This window comes from Cupressus sempervirens, chromosome 4, assembly GCF_028749045.1.
Source record: "Cupressus sempervirens isolate cs-2001-9-10 chromosome 4, ASM2874904v1, whole genome shotgun sequence".
NCBI lineage: Eukaryota > Viridiplantae > Streptophyta > Pinopsida > Cupressales > Cupressaceae > Cupressus > Cupressus sempervirens.
The window spans coordinates 26,106,286-26,121,650 of record NC_143121.1 but is presented as its reverse complement, the minus strand read 5'-3'; the positions used below and the strand labels follow the sequence as shown (position 1 = coordinate 26,121,650).

The window sequence follows — 15,365 nt, the reverse complement described above, 5'->3', positions numbered from 1 at the left end:
AGCCATGGAGTGGTCTAATGCTCACACCAAAACTCGGCCATGCTTCTTTTGGATTTTGAAAAGGCCTATGATAGGGTTGAATGGAGGTTTATTCTTATGATGCTAGAGGCCTTCGGTTTCCCTCCCTCCTTTTGTAATACTGTGCAGGTGCTTCTTAGTGATGCTTGTGCTCAAGTTGAAGTTAACGGTGTTCTTTCTGCTCCTTTTTCTCTAGGGAGATCCATTAGACAAGGGTGCCCTATGGCACCATCTCTTTTTGTGATTGCTTCGGAGGCTCTCTTCTATATTCTCAGAGATAATTCTTTATCTCCTAATGTCAGAGGTATCTATTTGCCTAGTGATGAAGAGCTCATCAATTGCCAGTTTGCGGATGATACCGCGTTGTTCTTTGAGCTTTCAGAAAGCAATTTTAAGGCTTTGCAATATAAACTTAGTTTCTTTTGTTCTATATCTGGGGCTAAAATATCTCAAGCCAAATCAATTTGTTTGGGGTGGGATGTGCAGCCCCTAGATTGGTTTCCTCAATACAATTTTCTTTGGGGAGGCCCCAATAAGATCACTAGATATCTTGGTATCCCTTTCTCAGTGGATCCTGCCCTCAAGGACATGTGGTCATGGGTTAAAGAGAACATTGATAAGAAACTTAACAAATGGCATAATAGGGCATTATCTCTGGCAGGAAGAATTCAAGTTTGCCAGAAGATGTTGTCCTCCTACACCATTTACTATTCCTTTGCATGGTTTTTTTACAATTATCAGATTGCTGAAATTTAGAAGTCCATCAGACAATTTCTTTGGTTTGATGGAAAGGGTAATAATAAAATTCGTTCTGTTAGGTGGGCTTGGTGCCACACTGACAAGGCCCTTGGGGGACTTGGGCTGAAGGACTTAAGAATTCAAGGTATTGCCTTATCTGCCAAATGGATTTTTCAATCCATGGAGGGTGACTGTCCTTGGAAAGTGTTAGTTAGAAATAACATTGAAAGGGGTGTGCCTAAGAAAGCCAAATCTTGGACTAATCTCCCCTTTTGCGACCTCATTATTGATAACTTTCCTGTCATGGTCCAAGGTTCCATAGTTTTTAGATCTATTTGGAAGGCTTGGGACCATGTTAGGAAATTCATCATTAACAAGGATTTTCATTGTAATGATCAACTCCATGGTGAAAGATCAATTTGGTGGAATCTTCACCTAAATGGTAAACCTTTGGCCCTTACCCAAGGGTGTTCTGCCAGATTGTGGGCTAAGAAAGGTATTAAACAGTTCATAGATCTCTTTGAGTAGAACCAAATCACTCCTTGGGATGAGCTTAAAAATAAATATGATATCCCTGATTCCCACAAAAGAACTTATAACATGATTGTGCAAGCTGTTAATGGTCTTCCCACTATATGCCATGTTGATTCTCAAAGGCACCTAAAGTGTAAATGGCCTGGTGGAGTTGTCACGAATCTGCTTAAGGCCAAGAATATATACAGAATCCTTGATTGTAATACTAATATTATTGATCATGTCAATGTTGTTTGGTACTCTTCTTATGATGCTGATGTTTGGAAAAAATACTTTGATATCTTGTGGAAGAATTCTGTTGAGCCTAAAATTAGATGCTTCAGATGGTTAGTCATGTTGGACAAGCTACCTATTAAGAGAGATTTATCTAATTCTGATTTTTGTAATTTATGCAGAGTTCCTGAAACTAGTAGACATATTCTTTTAGATTGTACTTTTGCTAAAGAAATATGGAGAATGTTTGGCATTTTTTATCCTATTGATGTTAATATTCTTGATATTATCACTGGTCATATTAATGGTCTTCCTAAAGATACCAATTTATTTTGGAATATATTGTCATCTAACATTCTCTAGCAAATCTGTAAATGCAGGAATGAGGAAAGATACCAAGGTAAGCCATGGGACCTTACTAAATTTTTTCGAAAGCTCACTTATTTTAAAATTTCTTTGTAGGTGCAAGCTACTATGCTGATCGAGCGAGACAAGATGAGATGGTTCCTTCATGATGGGCATGTTGCTTTTAAGCATGGATACCAATGGCGTAGAACCTTGGATGATCTGCAAGCTTTTGAGGAAGCTTGCATTGAGCTAAATAGAGAAATACGTAAGAAAGTGAATGCTAGAAAGGGTGATTTATTCAGGCTGATGCAGATTCAAGAACGTAAAAGCGTCGTTTGGATGGAGGGTCCCTTAGGTTGGACTACCTGGGTGGTCAATTACTATGATGTTCTTAGTTAGCTAGTCTTTCTCCTCTTTTTGTTATGTTGTACAGCTGAATCTGTTCTTCCTTAGTGAGGCTTGGCCTCCTTGTTGATTTTTGTGGTGGTACTTTGGTTGATCTTTTTGTTTTGAAACTCTTATATCTAATAGAAAAAAAAAAAAAAAATTGATTTAAGTTTTAGTTTTTATATTAGTTTAGTTTTTCTTTAAATATTATTTTTTAGTTTCTATAATTTATTTAGTCAATAAAATATTTGTTAGAGACATTTATTTTTCATATAATTTTAAAAAAAAATTTCTTATTAATTTTCATAATAGATTTTTTGATGAGGTTTCTAAATGTTTTGAGTTAACTCTAGTAAATATTAAGTCAAATTGTAATTGTGAAGTAGTGTTTAATCACACGTTTTAATACAAGTGCCACGTAGTGGGTGTACTTGCCGTTTAGTGATTAAAATTAAACTTTTATTTGAAGTATGATATTTTTAAAATTGTAATAAGTAGCTCATGTAAGCATTGATTTTTATATTTAAAAAGAAAAAAAAATCATGTAGGAAAATTATAAAAATAATCTCGTATTAAAATAAACAATAATGAAAATTTATAAAAATAAATATTAGAAATTATCACATTACCAAAAATTTAGCCTTAAAAATTGCAATATGAAATCTTTGCAAAAAAGGGCTTGTGGCACATTATTGGTTGAAATGATAGAAATTAAATTAGGTTTTGGGAAAATTGAATGCAATAGTATTTGCCTTATGGCAAGTACAATAAGAAAATACTTTTAATTCCCTAAGTTTTTAGTTAATCTTATAAAAAAAAAAAAAAAAAAAGTGTCATGTCACTTGATGCAAATTGACAATCCATTTAATGAGTCAATTTAATGCATTGGAAGTATGTAAATGACTTTGAGTCATTTAATGCATTGGAAGTATGTAAATCACTAATTTAACGTATTAGAAGTATGAAAATTAGATAATTTTTTAATGTACAAATTATTTTTTCTCTAACATTTTTTTCTTACATCCAATAACATTTCAAATAATTAAATTTTAGTTCAACTTAAACATATTTGAAAATATTAAAACTATACAACTCGTTAGACACATACAAAAACTCTTTGATTCTATTTGTTTAAAAAAAAAAAAAAAATTTAATTGAACTAAATAGTTCTATATATATGAACTAACAAAATACATAAATATATTACATATACAAAAACAACCTAAACCTTCAATTTACAAGCACTTTAGAGGGATAACCTTGTGTGTAATAGGCACAAGGGGATTGCATGATACTATTGAGATTGGGGTCTAATTTGAGTGTTAAGGTCCTTCCAAGTTCCGAGGATCCCCAATTTGTTTAACGAGCATGATGAATGTGCATTGCCTTAGAACCACGAGTTGTAACCGACCGAAAACTGTGAAAAATCTGGCGACTGTCCGTTTTTTGGTATGTTGAACAATGTTTCAGGCGATAAATTCAACGGAAGACTGATTTGGGTGCCTGGGAAATTGAATAATTACTCCCCTTCTCTCATTTATTTACCGAAGGAGGAGAGGGCAGAGAGTCATCCATCACATTCTTATTCATTTCAATGGCGGTGATGTAACGCAGGCATTCTCGTGACAAATCTCTTTTTTCAATGACTCTGTTGCAGCGCACCAAATCACTGTAGAAAAAATAAAAGGGAAAAATAAACGGAGGGCTCAAGTTATTCGAGCCAGTTCTGTCCCTGCCAGGACTCGCACGCCAAGAATGCACACACATCATAATTATTACGCCATCATTTCGAAAAAAGTCATTATAAATGAATAATACCTTGCTTAAACCAGTTTAGACGAGAGGTTCTTTCTATATATATACTAGCTTTTGTCTAGGATCTGGTGCTTTGGTGCTTGCTTGCCAACCACGTAGCATTTGATTTGATTTGATTTGATTGCGGAAGGAGTGATTATTATATTTTTGGACTACGGAGGCCTGAATCTTTTTTAAAAAGGGAAGCACTGTGATTTTGGTGTGTACCCACTTTGTGATCTTTTTCTCTTCTTAAAGAGAAAAGCAGGGCGATCAGACATAAAAATGGCGCAGATGGGTAGTGCTGTTCTTCCCGCGTTCAATGCTGCTCCATGTACTTCTTCATCTTTCTTTGGTGAGAAGTTGAGGCTTTCCACGAAAAAGGGAATTTTGAAAGACCAATTTGATGTAAGGAGAGGAGGAGGAGGAGGATTGGTGAAGAGAAAGCAGAAGATGAGGGTGGTGTCTGCTGTGATCACCGACATTTCCAAAGAGCTCTTGGTAAACGATTTTTGAAGTGTCTGTGATGCGAATTTCAATGGTTTATAACTAATCAGCCTGGCCGAGAAAGATTTTCTCTGTGTTCTGTTCAGGAAGAGTTTGTTTGTTAATACAGAGATACATGACTAATATATATTTTGCCCAAATTGGTTTATTAGTTTTTTAAAGAGTTTTGATGTTTATGCAGGACTCGAATTAAAGAGGAGATGATCTCCAATTATAGGAGATCGCCTGAACTGTGATCAAACTCACAATCCGATTTAGGCTTAGGATCACACTGCCTCATCCATCGTGATGGGGATGTGTTTTTAAGAAGAGTTTCCCCTGCTTTCAAAATTTTCAATGTATTTGTTTATTGTGAAGTCTTTTTGCGGGTGTCAAGTTTTCGTGCCATTATGATATAAATGGTTTATTTACGGTCGTCAAGTTTTCAGTCTTGTGGTTATATGTCTCAGTTACTAGACTGAGTTTTTTGAGCAACCGGTTCTATTAATACTTTTTGATATTCAGGGTAGATGAATTTACAACACTCATCCTAGTGCAAGGATGCAAGCTGTGTCTCTTTTCCGAATTCGCCTGATTTTTACAAGAATCTCTTTCAGGTGTGCCCTCTGTTTCAGGATCAACGAGAATCGATTTTCTTCTCGTGAGTATTGAGGGCATTCATTTGGTTAAGTTAAGCATGAATTGATTCCAGGTGGATTGTGATCTCTTTGTGTAACAAGCAACTTCATAAATTCCTTAGGGATCATGCTCAGCAAGACTTTGAATGATACTTTCTAGCATTAATTGATCCCTTTTTTGGCCAAACAAATTTGTTGTGGAACTCCTTGGGGATCATGTCCAGCAGAACTCCGAACTTAGTTTCTTATATATTTTCAGTTGGCGAACTGTATAGTGCTTCAAGTAACCAGTTTAGGGTAGGTTGCTCTCCTGACAAGAGCTTGCAAACACTCTCTTTCTGGCAGGCAAGCGAGTTTGCCTTGCCCAATTGGTCGTTGGCTCAACACTGGTAAATCTTTCTCAATTGATGCGATCGGTCAAAATCTTCTAGAGATCACCGCATCCATTTGGGAAAATTTGTTCGAAGCAGTTGTCTAGATTGCAAGTTTTCACTGGTTAGGCCCCTTGATTGCAAGTTTTCCCTGGTATTATTATTTCTGAAGTTCACCTGTTTTTACCGAGACTCTGGCCTTTGTGCTCGACTTTTTGTGCCTGGGCGAATTCAGTTAAATTAATTTCGTAGACTGGGAAGGAGATTCCGTATTAGGTAGATAAAAATATTCGTTGGGGTCAGTGATAAAAAGTAAATTATGGTTAAAGCGACTATATGTAACACCTGCAAGTGGACTCCAACAATTGAGTGAAATTGATTGTTTTCTTTTGCCGCTTTGTTTTACTTGCTTAGATATTTTATTATTGATAGGTAACTTGAAGTCTAGTATTTTGTACAGTATGTTTTTGTCAATACGTTGTCATGGAGATTGTAGCTGCAACTCTAAAACTAGTTCAAGGTAGGTTTGATGAGTTCTTTCTGCGCTACGTTTAGCAGTGTTTACAATAAAATGTTTGTGAGAATTTTCGTTTTCCCTTTAGTTAAATTTGGTAAATAAGTAATTCTGATATGTCTATATTGCGCAATGAAAACTAGATCATCTGACCTGTATCTAAACTTGTTTCTGCATTTTACTACTAGGGATTTGATAGAAGGAAATACCCAACAGGACTTGAACCTGATTCATCTGGCCAGATCATTATCATAATGGCAATTGCTCATTCTTAGCACTAATTAGTGGAAGGAAAGAGTTTGGATCTTTTCATTTGGCCTTCCCGTAAGGTTTTTCGTTTTGAATGTTGGTTGAAGAGGGAGATTAGCCGAAGTATATAACAGATTGACACCCTAAATGGGAAACCTTTGTTCACATCAGTGGTGTTCCCCAACAAGTTAGTTGGGCTTTGCTTACATCCATACGTCTTTCTACTTACAGTTTCACTTCCCTTTGAAAATCTATGGTGTGTTTACTAATGTTTACAGCAAATATTTTGTTGTGGGGTCATTTTGAGTGGAGTTTCAGAAATTGTTTGATTGATTTTTCTGGACTTTTCTATAGTTGCTTTTTGCGCAGGAGTATGTTTTGTTGAACTATTTTACAGTTTGGTGTATGTTGTCGTGAACAATTGTGTCACATAAGAGGTGAAAAAATCACCAGTCCACTCCAAACATGTTGGAATAGAATCAGACCTATAATGTTGTGCTTCCCTGGAAATTGGCTTCATGTTTGTTTTGCTATTTGAAATTCTTGGTTTGAATTTATTTCTACTAGATTTTGTTGCTATGTTATGCATGAACATTGTGGGGTTTAGTGACAGCTAAATTTACAAGAACAACTTGAATTCTGCACATCATTCGAATGGTTTGGCTTGACAACTTGGATATCCTTCACAAGTTAATATAAATCAATAATCTATTTTGCATTATTTTTATTTTCTTGCATTGGGCAATTAGTCAGAGATGTATTATGGCCAAACCGTTGTCACAGAGGTCATAGCTGTCACTTAGTATACAGTTCGGTGCATTTCTGTTGAACACAATCCGAGTCACTGAATTTTTGGGGCAGGGAATTCTATTTTGTCAGTCTGTTTTTCCATTGTACACAACTCAAATCAGAGGAAATGGCTTTCTGGGCTGAAGCCCAAGTTACTACTTTCTTTGAGAAGAGAGAGTGATTAAGGACTAGATAAGCATCACATCAATCAAAACCAACAAGGAATGATTGCAGGGATTTGAATTTTGGGGCAGGGAATTGTATTTGCCACATCAGAGGCAATGGATTTCTAGGCTGAAGCCCAAGTTAATTCTTTCTTTGAGAAGAGAAAGAGTGACTAGATAAGCATCACACCAATCATAAACAACAAGCAATAGATGCAGGGACTTGTTTGCTTGGATTTAGATTTATTGAAAAATGCATTAGGCATTTCTAGAGGAAATCTGAAAATTTCATAATTGCCTGAACAACTAGAGTGAGCTCAACCGGAGTCTTGTTTGAGGTTTAACTAATTGGAGGCCTTGAACTTCTACCCAACTCTTCATCCTGAAGTGATCAGGTAGCCTTTGATGGTTTAAATTTTATGTCTGTTGCAGTTGAGGTACGGAATTATTTTGGATGTATTGGAATTTTAATTGAGGAACTAAAGCCAGTCAATGCCAATATAACGGTCCACCAAGCTGGCTGCAGTGGTTGAGATGTTGTTATTGTGCAAACCATCCAGATTCATTATGAATTGACCAGGTTCTGCATTTGATGGTTTAATTTCAAATGTTCATTGCAGCTGAACATTTGAGATTCAATAATTTGCTTTCAAGTTAATTTTTTTGGCCTAATGGTTATATTTAGGCTTTTTCTGTTGTGATCAGAATCTATCTGCAATATGATTTTGTGCATATGAAGAGTTACTGTGTTTTTTAAGTTTGGTAATCTATCTTCCGAGTGGTTAGTTTATCAGAATAAATTTTTGTATTTGTAGTTGTGGCCCTGCAGTTTGCATTTCAGAAAGTACAATACCTTCTGTATCCAAAAAACTATGTTTTGCTTTGACACTCGTGAAGCTTGTTTTCTTTCTTTAGCTCTCCTTTTTTATTTTTCAAAAGCTATAATGCTTCATATGGTAGAATTTTTTAGGATTCATATGTTCTGATGTTTATTAAACTTGTAGGTATCATAAGTTCATTTAATTCTTTTGTAATAATTCTGTGTAACGTTGACTTGTGATTGCAGACCTTGCAGGTACCCAAATTTGAAAAACCCCGTGCAGATCCCAAATCAGTCTGCGCCATCATATTAGGTGGTGGAGCTGGGACACGCCTTTTTCCTCTTACACGAAGAAGAGCCAAGCCAGCAGTAAGTAGTTTCTCTCGCAAAGGCTTTTTTGCTACTATTTTCTTGCCTTGCAAATGATCTTGTCCTTTCATTTGGGTATTTAGCCTCACAGACAAATTGCACCCAAAAGCAGTGCTCTGTTTCCCTTGCATTTCTTTGTGCCTTATAGAAGTGAATGAAAACTGACTCATGAAGTCCATGGCTTATTATTATCATTTACATGTCGTACAATTTCTGTATAAATCATATACTAATTTTTTAAGAAGAGTCCAGAAATTATCATCTAGTGACTCACTTTTTCTGTTGGGAGTCCCCATGTCATATTTGCACTGCTTTGTAGAGGTTTGATCTGTAGTACCATTCAATATTATATTCACTTTTATCTAACAACGAACCATGCTCATTGATTTATATAACTAACGTGTTAGAAAACAAAAAACTCACTCAATGTGTAAACTGTTTATTTATTAACAATGATTTCTATAGACAAATGAGCAAAGATGTTTGTCTTATAGACAGTAGCAGTTGACTCCCTCGACAAACCTAATTTAAGTAACTTTTGCATCTACAATGTATTACTATTATTTTTTACAAGTTTTTATTATAACTTGTACTTTTCCCAGTTCATTATCAATTCCAGAGGCTTAATTTTTTTTCTTGCAAAGGGCTATATGATCAGATTTTCTTTGACCTTGCAGGTACCAATTGGAGGATGCTACAGACTCATTGATGTACCAATGAGCAATTGTATTAACAGTGGTATCAACAAGATATTTATCCTGACCCAATTTAACTCTGCATCACTCAATCGTCACCTTGCAAAGACATATAGCTTTGGAAATGGTGTAAACTTTGGGGATGGATTTGTTGAGGTATGGATATTAATTGATTTAGTTCTAAATAGCTCGTATAACAAAAATATTATTAATTTACGTAGTGGCTGATGTAGTGTTGGCATGTGGGCCTGTGAGCATAATGTGGCTCATAGAATAGTGACTGTCCCTGACCAAAACATCAAAATGACAATCTTGTCTCAAGCTACTGTTAGTCACTGCTGAAAGGAAAGTTATATCTTTCGTGAGTAGTGGAGCTGAGAACAAGATTATTCAAACTTCACAGTTTACCTAAGTCGCTTGCATTTGCTTTGGCTAGAAGGTGGTCTTTATCTTCAATGAACATCCAAAAATCATCCAAACACTCACTGCTAATCCTTGGCATGCAATCCTATGGATCTCCATGACCCATTTGGAAATGGCCAATGCAGACATTCTCACTAACTTTGCATATTGCAGTCAGCCTATGATTTTTGCGTTTGTGATGTTTCAATATGTGCATCTTCTAAATCATACATGGCATTGGAAATAAAGAATGCCACAACCTTGATATTAAGAGGGTGATGCTCGGTTTAAAATAGGTTCCCATACCCTAAGCATGCTCTGGGCGCTAGCTGCCTATGAAGAACCTATGCGAAATGCATGGGACCATTTGATTAATGTCATACTTCCTCAAACATTTGGATTTACACTTTTCAGCAGGTAAGTCTAATACAGAGTCATCCCTGTCTTCATGTGTGATCTATATGTGGTAGTTCTACTTGTAGAAAATTCGTGTTTCCAATAACCTCATGCTTGGTACTCAAACCCTGTCATCCATCTTCATGTGTGATCTATATGTCTAGTCCTACTTATAGAAAATCTGTGTTTATGATGACCTTGTGCTCAGTACTCAAAATTTTTGCAGGATTTTAAAATCTTCAAGTATTCGTGTGAAGTGTGTAATTCCTATCTTGAAAAGGACCAAGTGGCATGTATTAAAATGAAACTAGATTTCATCTGCTTGTTAGTTTGATGACGAATTGAGATCTTCCCATGCATTAATATTATCCGCTTCACTGATGTCTTCTAAGTTATTGATGGCATGGATGGCTACTTTGTTGACCAATTTATTCCTTTCTCTATAGAAATGTGAATGGAGTGTTTTTGCATTTCCAATATGGACCAAATTAAATTCAAATAATTTTGTAGCTACCGATTAAGTGGTCTACAATATTGGATTGAATTAATGGTGGTTGTTGAATGCCTTTCATCAATGATCCTTTTGTTGTCAATCCCATACACTTTCACTTTGATTGGAAAAGCTTGTACATTGTCCAACAATGTTAATTAAAGAATTTATTTAAACTTAGTTGAGAATAGAGAGTGAGGGTTTTAATTATATATTTAAAATGATCATTGTACAATGACAAAAAGTGTTTCTCTTAATGAAAGGAGTTCCGTCATCCCAAAGTTCTTTTTTCATTTGCATATCTTTAGAAATGTTTAGATTGCTAGTCTATTTAAACTCTAGAAGACAGAAATGTTTTTCTTTAAATAAGAAGGCATGCTTCAAAATTTTGATATTTAATTTTAATTCAGTTGGTTATGAATACTTATATTTGTCAATCCATGCATGTGTCTCTATTTCGTGCCAAATAGCCTCTAGCTGCTACTCAGACACCAGATGGCAAGAAATGGTTCCAGGGCACAGCAGATGCAGTAAGGCAATTTACTTGGCTTCTTGAGGTGTGTTAAAACAATCTTATTTTATCAATTTGAAAGTTGCCTGATTGTCAGATTCACTTTTTTGTGGTTTATAACACCTTAAGCTAATGTCCAATTAATTTTGGTTACAGGATGCCACAAAAAAACACATAGAACATGTCCTCATTTTGTCTGGTGATCACTTGTATCGCATGGATTACATGGAATTTATACAGGTGTGGAATGACCCATTACAATGGCGTATTCACCTTGCAACTTATTTCTCTTTCCAGATGTTCTAAGTTTACTAACCCGTCTTTGTTTGGAATTTGTTTGCATGTTTGACTCTTCTTTGGCAATACCTTTCCCTTTTGAATTATGTTTTTGATAACCTGTGTTTTCTAAACATGTACTTTGCATGCAGAGGCACATTGACACTGCAGCTGATGTAACAATTTCTTGTGTCCCAATGGATGACAGGTAGGCTTCTTTTCCAACAGTAATATGTTGTGCATGTTTGGGTTTTTGGAGTGGATGGCCATTACACAATATGTTTATGGAGAATGAATTGCACTTATATGGAATATTTTAACTGACTAGTGTATTTAATATAAATAGAGTTGCTCTTTATTTAAAGTCTTAACTGTTTTTTAAATTGGACAATTTGAAGCTTTTTCAAGCTGTCCAATTTCTCTTATCTGCTCATTGTTATTGAGCCCAAAAAGGTCAAATTGATCACAATGCAACTCTAGGGGTCTATAACTAGGAGAATTCTTAGTTTAATTTATAGGACACCCTATAAAGACTTGTGTTGTATTGACAGCCGCGCATCCGATTATGGATTGATGAAAATTGATGATAGAGGCCGAGTGCTTTCTTTTAGTGAAAAGCCCAAGGGAGCTAATTTGAGGGCAATGGTAACTTAGAAATTATCCTTTACATGATATTTGATGGGTTTAAATCTGATTTATTGTACTGCTATAATTGTCATATTTAGTTTCAGACTAGAAGGATTATATTTTATATATTGACCTTCCATTGCCAATGACTGTTTAGTCTTTGACATTCAAGTGATTTTATTTAGCCATTGACACTAATGGATAATCCCATTCTTTGGCATAATAGGAAGTCGATACAACAGTCCTGGGGTTAACTCCCCAGGAAGCCAAACTGAAGCCCTACATTGCTTCAATGGGCATATATGTCTTCCGGACAGACATTCTTCTCAAGCTTCTCAGGTAATCCAAATTCAGTGCCCTTTTATGTGAGAATGCTGCTCGATTTGAATATTCTATTGCTGTGCACCCTTATGGTTGAGCTCTCCTGAGAGTGATGGAATTCTAAACATTTTTTGAATTGTTAGCTGGAAAATGGAAAACCGTATTATGGTTAAACCTATGCACTTATGCTTGTTTAACATATTATTAGGTGGAGATACCCAACTGCAAATGATTTTGGCTCAGAACTTATTCCTGCATGTGCAAAAGAATACAATGTTCAGGTAAGCAAGGTTAAAATTGGCTAAATGCGTTCAATCAATTAACAATTTTGAAAATCCTGAAAATCCAGCATTTGAGCAATTTTATTTCATGTAGCATCTCATTGTTGCACTTCTTCTTTCAGGTTTCCATATAGTATAATTGAATTCTGATTTGTCACATTGGTATATTGACAGGCATATCTATACAATGACTACTGGGAGGACATAGGAACTATTAAGTCCTTTTTTGATGCCAATTTAGCTCTTGCAGATCAGGTCTGACTCTTCAATTATACCTCTGTGTAAAATTTTAGATTATTAATAAAATGTGTTTTCTTTATTCTAAAAACAAAGCAGAGCACCAAAAAATATGTTTTTTTGACTATTTGATGGTGTTTGATTGTTTACTTCTTAATTAGACTTGTTGAATTCAATGCCATTATTCACAGGCAGGATAATCTAGCTGACAATTGAAGATTGTACTAATTTAACTGTTTATAATGCAGCCTCCAAAGTTCCGATTTTATGATCCTATGAAGCCTATATTCACTTCACCTCGTTTTCTCCCTCCAACTAAAATTGAACAATGTCGGGTAATAAGCTAGATTGATGTTTATGCTTATAATACATGGGTATGTATTACCTTCCATGGTTACCAATGTTTGAAAAGAAGCTAATCCACATTATTTGGATGTTTCCCAACTCTTTTCCCACAGGTATTGGACTCAATAGTATCACATGGGTGTTTTCTCAGGGAATGTAGTGTACAACATTCCATAGTTGGAGTCCGTTCACGATTAGAATATGGTGCGGAATTGAAGGTAATTCATGTTTAGCCTACTTCTCGTGGTTGATGGATTTTTGATGGAGATGTGGTCATGCCAAATGTAAAAATGCTATTCAATATAACAGGAATGCCATTTTTTTGGCAGGATACCATGATGATGGGTGCTGATTATTATGAAACTGAAGCTGAAATTGCATCTTCTTTAGCTGAAGGGAAAGTGCCTATTGGTGTTGGGCAGAACACAAAAATAAGGTTACATCTTTTCTTTGCTGAACATCACAATTCGAGAATATCTTCCATTAAATATTGACATTTTGCATTAGACATTCTTGACCTTTTTTGTGTTTGGCTTTGCCTTTGACAGGAATTGCATCATTGACAAAAATGCAAGGATTGGAAAGAATGTGATGATTGCTAACACTGATGTATGCTTCCATCTCTTATTCCCCACACACAGATAAATAAGAAAAGAAATGAAAGATCATGCATTTCAATTATATTTTGATGATTTATTTTGTCCCTGAATTCTCTCATCCCCAAATCAGAGGATTTGCAGCTTAGAAAATAGCATTATTTAACGGGTTTTTTGGGAAGGGTACAAAATTTATTGCAGAAAAGAAGGAATATTTACCATTTAGCTCCATCCTAGGAATTATTTATTTATTTTCTGCTAGATTGCTAGCAAAAATCCCTCCTCATTTTGGTACCCTTTTGAAACCAATGATCATCTGGCAATCCAAAGACATTTTAAGTTCACCCTTGGTACATATTTTTGAAGTACAACCATGGATGATAAATGACAATCATGTAAAATTAAACCATAATCAAAAGCTGAATATTTGATTGTTCAGATTCATGCAAACTGAGTTAATATAAACAAGAATTATGCACATTGGCATGCTCTTAACTTAATTAGTTGCCAAGAGCTTTTCTCAGCTCTGCATTGGGTGTTTAAATGTTTTTACTTTTGTTCAATTTCAGTGTTCTGTCTGCTTGATGTGTTAAATTTCTTGCAAATGTGACAGTATCAAAGAATCTAAACTTTACAAGAAACCACTAGTTGGTTGGTTTGTTTTTTAAATCCACATTCTCATGAAAATGAGAGCACATATTATTCACACATTTTGAAATGATTGGACAATTTTGGCTGGGTGTGCAGAATGTTGAAGAAGCAGACAGACCATCAGAAGGATATTACATACGTTCTGGTATAACCGTGATACTAAAGAACTCCACCATCAAAGACGGCACTGTAATATAGAGGAGTTTTTATAGTTAGGAATCAGTGGCTTCTGGATAGCATCAAGTAAATTTATGGGCAATTAGCAGACATGATAATGTAGACGTCAAAGGAGAGACTAGATCCAACTCTTCACAGTCAAGTGGTAACGGCAAAGAATCAGACAAGCTTGGGTACCAACTCTTCACAGTCAATCGTAACAGTAGCAATAGCAGGAGTAGGAAAGCATCAGAGAAATAAATGTCGAAGTATGCTGGGTTTTTCAATGTTGGACAAGTCTTTCTGCCAAGCCAGTTTGTAATTTTCTATTAGATGAATAAAAGGCAGCTTAGATGGAAAGGCTTACACGATCAAGTATAGAGGAAAAATTAGTTGATGAATATTTTGTTATTTGTATGGGCATCAGCCCTGCATATTTAATCAGTGTTCATATGTTTCTGCATTTTCCTTGTGCTTGAGCGTTGATACCCGGTTGAGTTTTACTGGGCAAACTGAAAAAATTTTGGAAGAAAATTTCAGAGGAAAATGCCTGGTTTCTACTAATCTTGTTCCTATGTTATTTTTCTATTACAATAGTATTCAAGGATTCATTTAAATTTTCACTACACTAACTGTTATTTTGCTATTTTTCTATGTTCCCCGGGGACGCGTACCCGGCCTAAAAACAGGAGTTTCGGAAACGGGAACGTCCTAGGGATGGGGGAATGGGTATGGGACATCCCCCAACCGTCCCCAAAAAAGGCAAATTACTAGGGGCAGCTGGGAAGAAAAGCCATCCCCGGTATGGAAAGGGGAGGCCTAGATGTCCCCCAGCTGTATCAGGTACAGCCAGCTGTCCCTAAATTTTTTTAATTATTTTTTTATGCAAGAAAATTAAAAAGTGAATATTAAATAATAATTTTAAGGCTCCTTACTAGGTCGCTGAAGT

At 35.6% G+C, this 15,365-nt stretch overlaps 1 protein-coding gene across 1 annotated transcript; it reads left to right on the top strand.

Moving 5' to 3' along the window:
• The first annotated feature begins 4,258 nt into the window (after nt 1-4,258).
• On the top strand, nt 4,259-14,980 carry LOC149559764 (glucose-1-phosphate adenylyltransferase large subunit 1-like). The gene is made up of 15 exons (XM_089824278.1): nt 4,259-4,533; nt 8,310-8,432; nt 9,110-9,283; nt 10,886-10,972; nt 11,083-11,166; nt 11,355-11,410; nt 11,754-11,847; nt 12,056-12,168; nt 12,359-12,431; nt 12,606-12,686; nt 12,917-13,003; nt 13,127-13,231; nt 13,343-13,449; nt 13,562-13,622; nt 14,357-14,980. Exons 1-15 carry the CDS (start codon nt 4,318-4,320, stop codon nt 14,456-14,458), a joined length of 1,563 nt encoding a protein of 520 aa, XP_089680404.1. The 5' UTR covers nt 4,259-4,317; the 3' UTR covers nt 14,459-14,980.
• Nucleotides 14,981-15,365: the final 385 nt, after the last annotated feature.

What these genes read in the sequence shown, in the direction of transcription:
- LOC149559764 (XM_089824278.1), top strand. Translation starts at nt 4,318, where the DNA reads ATGGCGCAGATGGGTAGTGCTGTTCTTCCCGCGTTCAATGCTGCTCCA. An exon ending in AATTTACTTGGCTTCTTGAG is followed by an intron (nt 10,973 to 11,082) that starts GTGTGTTAAAAC and finishes TTTTGGTTACAG; the next exon opens with GATGCCACAAAAAAACACAT. An exon ending in ATTACATGGAATTTATACAG is followed by an intron (nt 11,167 to 11,354) that starts GTGTGGAATGAC and finishes CTTTGCATGCAG; the next exon opens with AGGCACATTGACACTGCAGC.